This window comes from Ranitomeya imitator, chromosome 7 (genome assembly GCF_032444005.1).
Source record: "Ranitomeya imitator isolate aRanImi1 chromosome 7, aRanImi1.pri, whole genome shotgun sequence".
Lineage (NCBI taxonomy): Eukaryota > Metazoa > Chordata > Amphibia > Anura > Dendrobatidae > Ranitomeya > Ranitomeya imitator.
This window is the reverse complement of record NC_091288.1, coordinates 187830854-187839777: the sequence shown is the minus strand read 5'-3', so window position 1 is coordinate 187839777 and position 8924 is coordinate 187830854. Positions and strand designations below refer to the sequence as shown.

General features: G+C 32.8%; 1 protein-coding gene across 1 annotated transcript; it reads right to left on the bottom strand.

Moving 5' to 3' along the window:
* Positions 1–4310: 4310 nt before the first annotated feature.
* On the bottom strand, positions 4311–8516 carry LOC138645145 (parvalbumin beta-like). Its single transcript, XM_069734222.1, has 5 exons — positions 8454–8516; positions 7984–8051; positions 5401–5533; positions 4968–5077; positions 4311–4662 (listed from the first exon to the last, which is right to left on the bottom strand). The coding sequence occupies exons 2-5, from the start codon at positions 8042–8044 to the stop codon at positions 4637–4639; spliced, it is 330 nt and encodes a 109-aa protein (XP_069590323.1). The 5' UTR covers positions 8045–8051; positions 8454–8516; the 3' UTR covers positions 4311–4636.
* Between the last annotated feature and the right edge of the window lie 408 nt (positions 8517–8924).

The window sequence follows — 8924 nt, the reverse complement described above, 5'->3', positions numbered from 1 at the left end:
ACATTCAAAAGTGACCAAAACATCAGCCAGAAAGTATTTGAAATTGGTACTGAGATGTGGTCTGTGGTCACCACCTGCAGAACCACTCCTTTATTGAGGGTATCTTGATCATTGCCAATAATTTCCATCAATTGATTGTCAAACAGTGTTGTGGACAGTTTGATTTGACAGAAGTTTGATTTACTTGGAGTTATACTCGGATGATTAAGTGTTCCCTTTATTTTTTTGAGCAGTGTATAATTTATTTAGTTTGGGTTTGTTTTACATTTTAAAAATTTCAAAGCTAAAAATTAAAAAATTTGGTCACCTTTAGAGATTTGTGTGCTCGGATAACTTTGTGCAAGGTCTCAGACCTTAATTAGCCTGTTATGGCTTGTTCACTGTCATGGTTAGGAAAGGCCAGGTGATACAAATTTCTCAGCTTTATAAAAACCCATATAAAAAAACAGAATATTAAATAAAAGAAGTTAATGACATTTGCATATCTTTGAAAAAAATCACTTCACAAGATAAATATGGAAAATATCTGAGGTTTAGAGACGGGCATTATGGAGACAAAGAAATCAAAGTAAAAAAATAAATTTTTCACACAGGGCCCTGTAGGTTTGGATTTTTTTCTCTTAATAATAAAAACCTTAATTTAAAAACTGTATATTTTGTGTTTACTTGTGTTATTTTTGTCTAATATTTACTATTTGTTTGGTGATCTGAAACATTTAAGTGTGACAAACATGCAAAAGAATAGGAAATCAGGAAGGGGGCAAACACTTTTTCACACAGGGCCCTGTAGGTTTGGATTTCTTTTTCCCTTAATAATAAAGACCTTCATTATAAAATGCATTTTGTGCTTACTTGTGTTATCTTTGTCTAATATTTACATTTGTTTGGTGATCTGAAACATTTATATGTGACAAACATGCAAAAGAATAGAAAATCGGCAAGAGAGGAAATGCTTTTTCACACAACCGTATATACCAACGTATACCTAAACAAAGGAGCACGTATTTGAAGTATTTGTAAATTACAAAAAGTTGGACTCAATTTACTAATTAGATGACTTCTGGAGGTAATTGGTCACTTAGGATTTTAATTAGGGGTATCAGACCACAGGGGAGCTGAATATAAATGCACGTCACAATGTTCAGAGTTATATTTCTACAAGAATTCGAAAACCTTGTATCATTTCCTTTACACTTTACAAACAATTGCTATTTTGTGTTGCTATATCCCATAAAATACAAACAAAAAACAATTACGGTATGTTTGTGGGTGTAATGTGAAGCCACAGTGGAAATGTTCGAGAGGTATGAATACTTTTTTAAGACGCTGCATAAAAAAAATAAAAACAGATGACACACAGATAGACATATGACTAAAAATGGATGAATAAGTTTGTGTTTTTTTTGTTTATTTGTGCGTAAATAGAAGTTTAATTCTTGAGCAACTTTTTATAGCGCTGTGGATTGTGCGGTTCCCCAATTTTTCCTCCCGAAAGCATATGAATACATTAATGGCAAGGTGTCCCTGTGCTGCCGACGCTCCGATGAGTGCTGACACTCCTTAATGACCAGAGAAATGTCGTCTATTTATTCATCAATTTCCAGGAGGAGTAATGGAATGGCGCAGAGCAATGTTCAGAGGTCAAGTGCCCCCGCGTCGTCATTATATGGGGGAATCCAAGAACAGAAGCGCGGTCAGGGTCTAATTTGAAGCCCGGACGATTCCCAATTACTGCGTATGAACTTAGTTTCCACTTGTGTACCCCACAAGGAAAGCACATATGCCCCCCGGGACCAGAGCCTTATTGAATCCCAGTTACCTCATCGCTTTGCTGCATTTGCTGAGGTATTTAGCTGGAGCTTTGACCCAACATCTCTCAATGCTAACCCTGCGCTATGTCCGCCCTGCACAGCATAATATTTCAGCCAGATTTCTGGCATTGCAATCACAGAGTCCATGTTCCAAAGAACTCCACAGCGTGCCAAGACCGCCAGCGAAACCCAACCCGCAACTTAAGACGTAAGCCGAGTTCACAGGCCGGCGAGCAGCGAAAGAGTCTGCAGACTGAAGATGCTGTTAGAGAAAGAAAGTCACGTCTTCAAGAGAAGCTCGCTTAGTTCATTAAACTTTCCTTACAATAAAGCGACCTTCCCCAATAAATCATCCAAACGACAGTCCTGAAAAATAATTATGTCCCTTGTTAAATGTCCCAGGAAATATGCAAACGTTATTTAGAAGTGACTGCCACCTTCTAACTGCCCTGATCCCTCTGTGATCCCCACCATACCAGGAATTACTGCTACAGCTGCGGTAATTAGAGTAGATTACTCCTGCCCAGCAGCCGGGTACAAATACAGAGAGCGGGACACAATGTGAAGATCGCTGGCGACATTGAGGAGCACATTCATGTAATGGAATCTCCAGTGTAAGATATGAGATCACCTCTACTGAGAAAGAAACCGGAGCCGGGCTATTATCTGTAGACTATCTACGGTATGTGTCTGTCATCTCTTATCTATCTATCTATTATATATCTATCTATCTATTATATATCTATCTATCATCTATCATCTATCTATCTATTATCTATCTATCTATTATCTATTATCTATTATCTATCTATCTGTCTATCTATCTATCTATCTATCTGTCTATCTATCTATCTATTATCTATCTATTATCTATCTATCTATCTATCTATTATCTATCTATTATCTATCTATCTATTATCTGTTATCTATTATCTATCTATCTATCTATCTATCTATCTATCTATCTATCTATCTATCTATCATCTATCATCTATCTATCTATTATCTATCTATCTATTATCTATTATCTATTATCTATCTATCTATCTGTCTATCTATCTATCTATTATCTATCTATCTATCTATCTATCTATTATCTATCTATTATCTATCTATCTATTATCTGTTATCTATTATCTATCTATCTATCTATCTATCTATCTATCTGTCTATTATCTATCTATCTATCATCTATCATCTATCATCTATCTATTATCTATCTATCTATTATCTATTATCTATCTATCTGTCTATCTATCTATCTATTATCTATCTATTATCTATCTATCTATCTATCTATTATCTATCTATTATCTATCTATCTATTATCTGTTATCTATTATCTATCTATCTATCTATCTATCTATCTATCTATCTATCTATCTATCTATCTATCTGTCTATTATCTATCTATCTATTATCTATTATCTATTATCTATCTATCTATCTATCTATCTATCTATCTATCTGTCTATCTATCTATTATCTATCTATTATCTATCTATCTATTATCTATATATCATCTATCTATCTGTCTATCTATCTATCTGTCTATCTATCTATCTATCTATGTATCTATCTATCATCTATCTATCTATCATCTATCTATCTATTATCTATCATCTATCTATCTATTATCTATCTATTATCTATCTATCATCTATCTATTTATTATCTATCTATCTATCTATCTATCTATCTATCTATAATCTATCTATCTATTTATTATCTATCTATTATCTATTTATTATCTGTATATTATCTGTTTATCATCTATGTATCTATCTATTATCTATCTATCTATCATCTATCTATCTATCTATTTATTATCTATCTATTATCTATTATCTATCTATCTATCTATTATCTATCTATTATCTATTATCTATGCATTATCTATCTATCTATCTATCTATCTATCTATCTATCTATCTATCTATCTATCTATCTATCTAAAATTGCAGAGGATCAGTACCAGAAAGTTATACTTTGGTTGGTTGCAGGTTCTCCTTAGACAAAAACACAACTTTTACTATGATATAAATTATTAAAAAGAAGCAGTACTACAAAAACTGTGCAAAAAAAGTGGACTTATTACCAGGATAACAAAAGTGCACTATTTTTGCAGTTTTTTGGAGTGCTGCCTCTTTTTCATAATATCTATCAATCTATTATCTATCTATCTATCTATCTATCTATCTATCTATCATCTATCTATTATCTATTATCTATCTATTATCTATCTATCTATCTATCTATATCATATCTACCTATTATCTATCTATCTATCTATCTATCTATCTATCTATCTATCTATCTATCGATCTACCTATTATCTATCTATTTATGTATCTATCTATTATCTATCTATTATCTATCTATTATCTAGCTATCTTTCATATATCTATATATCTATCTGTTATCTATTTTCATATTTATTATGTATTCTGAAAATATCCCCAAATTCTGCATAAAGAGAAAAGTAAACCAAAAGACCAATTTGTTGTTTTTTTTTTAATTAAATATTTTTGATTTTGATTTTTCCTTCTCCCAGCCGCAACTTGAACATTGTGATTGGTTGAAATCAGTAAGCGCCATCCAAAAACACTTAAGACATAACATCGAATGAGCGGAGTACCTGTACATTGTTAGATATTTCAATAGTCCCAGAAAGAGTTAACCTACAGGCATTTTACCAATGCCGTGAGACAGTATAAAAATGCACAAATCAGTGCCAGCCATGAATGAGGTGCCTGTTGGGTGTAGATTGAGGGGTTCAGTCCTTGTCTTCTTCTTTCGTTTTTTTTTTTTTGGTCTTGGGCTGTTTATGCCTTCACCAGTGCCTGGAATTCTGAAACGTAACCGAAAGAGAATTGGTCGATGCTTATTGTGTTACGTTTTGTAAATTCTAACAATATTTTCCTGCTTAACCTACAATTTTTTCAAAAAAGTTTTTTTTTATTTTTATTTTTTTTGCAATTCCTGATATTTGGAGTTTTCTCAAACTATAATATCGTATTTCATAAAGGTTATTTATTCGGGCAAAGAAAACAAATATTGTTTTAGAAATATTGAGAACACTCAAACTTTTTCCCATAAATTTGATTAAAAAAAAAGTTTTTTACATAGCATCAGATATGGGAAAAAAAGACATACCGTCTACTCCAATTTTGCCGTCACCGTCAGAGTCACCGGCCTTCAGGAAAGCCTTGGTCTCAGCATCATTCAGAGCTCTGGCATTGGACTTGAAGTTCTGCAGGAAGAGTCTGATAATAAAAAAGAAATATTTTCGTGAGTGTCGTATTTCTTTGCCGTCGCCGCAGTCTTGCGGAGATGTAACTAGGCTTTCATCACCCGGGCAAATATTCCGTTTACAGCCCTCGGCCTATACCTAAATACCCTTGGCTACAGCAGAGCGGCTTGTTGACGCCTCCTCTGGCACCAGGGACACAGGCAATTGCCAGCATTCCTCCCCCCACTCCAGTTACCGGTTATAAACTACTAATTAATTATAGTCATTGTTCATTGTAATAATCCACTTCCGAAATTTAAAAAAAAAAAGCAAAAAACATTTAATCTGTCCCCTTACGCAAGCTCGTCTTCCTCAATGTATCCACTGCAATCCCTGTCGAGGATTTCGAATACTTTCTTGACTTGATCGGCGGACTTGCTGCTCAGACCAACCTTCTGGAAGAAAGTTTTGTACTGAAAGGAGTTGTCAGCTGTCGAAAGAAAATTAAAAGAAAAGAAAAACTCCATTAAAAATGGTCAAGGGGTACAGAAATATAAAGAAAAAAAAGAAAAGTTATACAAGATTGAAGGTTTGGGAATAGCGCCACCCTTGTCTATGGGCAATGTGTGGTATTGCAGCTCATCACTTTTGATGTAAATGGAGCTGAGCTGTAATACCCGATATAGTCTGTAGACCACAGTGGCGCTGTTTAAAAAAAAAAAAAAAGCAGACAAACTTCCTATTTCAATCTCATACTTCCACTTTAAGGATCCTTTTACATGCACATTGAGGAATATTCCCTCACACATTTGTCCAGTAATTTCGGTATTCACGTAAACAAGGACAAATTAGGTTTATTATTTTATACGTTGATATCCCACTATTTATCTACTCTTATCTATTTTTCTATCTATATCTATTTATTCATTTTTTTTCTGTCTTTATCTTTCATCTGTCTATGTATCTATCATCTTTTTTATTGCTTTTTAGCTATCTTTCTTAGTTTTTCTTTATGATTTTTATCTATCTATTATCTATCTAATTATCTACCATTTTTATCTTGATTGCTATCTTTCTTTGATTTTCTTGCTTTTTTATCTATTATCTATTTATCTCTTATCTGTGTGTCTATCTATCTAATTAAAGAAAATTTGGCAGCATTACCAAAAAAAAGCCAGGTGTAATAAAACATGTTATGGTGATGTCCCAACCTCCAAAATATTTTTTTTTCCTGATGATCTATCTATCTATCTATCTATCTATCTATCTATCCATCTAGCTTTTTATTACTATCTATTACTATATATCTGTCTATCTATTTATCTATTATCTATCTATCCCATATCTATTTATTATCTATCTATTATCTATTTATTATCTATCTATGATCTCTCATCTATCATCTATTATCTATCTATTATCTCTTTTTCTATTATCTATCTATTTATTATCTATCTATTATCTATCTATCTATCTATCTATCTATCTATCTATCTATCTATCTATCTATCTAACTATCTATTTAGAACAAGAAAAATGAAGGCAGCACTCCAATAAATGAAAAAAACTGTGCAATTTATTGGCCCATGTTACAATAAACTGCAGTTTTTTCATCTATTGGTGTGCTGCCTTCATTTTTCTTGTTCTATTGTAAAGGTTTGGTATATACCTGGAAGGTTTTTGCACCCTTTTGTATTTTTGTGCCGCTTTTTGTCTTTTATTTTTATCTATCTATTTATCTATCTATTATCTATCTATCTATCTATCTATTATTTATTATCTATCTATTATCTATCTATTTATCTATTACCTATCTATCTATCTATCTATCTATCTATGTCTCTCATATCTATCACCTATCTATCTATTATCTATCATCTATCTATCTATCTATCTATCTATCTATCTATGTCTCTCATATCTATCACCTATCTATCTATTATCTATCATCTATCTATCTATCTATCTATCTATCTATGTCTCTCATATCTATCACCTATCTATCTATTATCTATCTATCTATCTATCTATCTATCACCTATCTAACTATCTATCTATCTATCTATCTATCTATCTATCTTATCTATCTATCTTCTATCTATCTATTTATCTATCATCTATCTATCTATCTAGCTATCTATCATCTATCTATCTATCTATCTATCTATCTATCTATCTATCTATCTATCTAATCTATCTATCATCTATCTATCTATCTATCTATCTATCTATCTAGCTATCTAGCTATCTATCTTATCTATCTATCATCTATCTATCTATTTATCTATCTATCTATCTATCTATCTATCTATCTATCTATCATCTATCTATCTATCTAGAAAATCAGAAAAAAAACAGGCCACGGTTTTTTACTTTGATTTTTGGAGTGCTGCAGGTTTTTTTCTGATTTTCTATTTTGGAGGTTTGGACTTCACTTTACAGGTTTTATTGCACCCTTTTTTTGGCAGTGCTGCCAAATTTTCTTTAATTATTATCTATCTATCTATCTATCTATCTATCTATTATCTATCTATCTATCTATCTATCTATCTATCTATCTATCTATCCATCTACTTTCTAACTATTTATCTATATATCTATCTCATATCCCTCTTTTTCTCTCTAGAGCCATATCTTAAACTCGCGGGCTCCAAAGCAAAATATTAAACATGGCTTCCAAACTATCAGACATCATTTACAGCACAGCTTTCTTTTTCACGTGGATGTGACGGTCCTTCGGGCCCCTCTCTATATTTAGGACCCAAGTGTTACTGCCATTTCTGAACCCTCAGTTCTTACACCCCTGCATCTAGCAATATCCTTACAATTATTTATCAAACTCTCTTTAAGGGATCACTATTTCAATGTAATTAATAAATATTTTGGAACTGTGTATTAATGCTTTCATTTTTTGCTAAAAAAAATGATAAGGTGACTTACCCTGTACACTGGCCAGAGCGGCGTCAATGTCCTTAGCGGAGAGAATGTCAGTGATAGACATGGTGGTTCTGTAAGTATAAAGTAAAAAAAAAAATAAGTTAATTAAAATTAAAAAAAATGTGCCAAAACTTTCAATTTTACATTTGCAATAGAGAGGTTTTTAAAAGTCTGGATATTCTGCTTTACTAGGCACTTAAGATTTCTGCTGATTGAAGAGTGATTGAGTGGTCTAGATTCATTTATTGCAAACCTTTGAGTTAAAAATTATATGTAATAATATATTTTTTTTAAATTGTGAATTTCATTGAATTTGTTTCACTCTTCAATCCGCAAAAGTTTACGTTTTTTTTAATGTTTTTTTTTAATTTTCTATATTGCTTGAACCTTGCGGTCTTCAGTCCCGGTCTTCTGCTGTTGTAGACCCTTCCTGCATCTGCTAAGTCCCATGTGTCTGCATATGATGAGCTTACCTTGTAGTGTTTTGGACTGGGCAGGGAGGCGATCTGCTTGGCAGTGGAGGGCTTGCTGAGTGTCCGCACAGGGCAAGCCCCATTTATATATACTTTAAGTTGCATACCATATACAGATCTCGGTTCCCAGCGTCACAGATAGGGAATGGTGTCAAGTGAACTTGCCTAACTAATCATCTAGCACTATTTTTATCTCCGGAGTATACATATGATATTAGCAAATGCAACAAGATAAGCGGTGAGATGCATTAAATATAAACTATTGGGGAGGTAATGTTTCTTCGAGCAGGAAACGGGGAAAAAAAAATCCCAATTTGTTAAGTAAAATTTCCTATTGAACAAGGAAAGACGCTCGGTATTCAACAGGTTCCAGATCGGAGCACAACATGACAACATGGAACGTCTTGTGCTGAATCAGCTCATTATCTTAAACGGTGCGATACAAGTACAAACATAAACACGTACATTCCC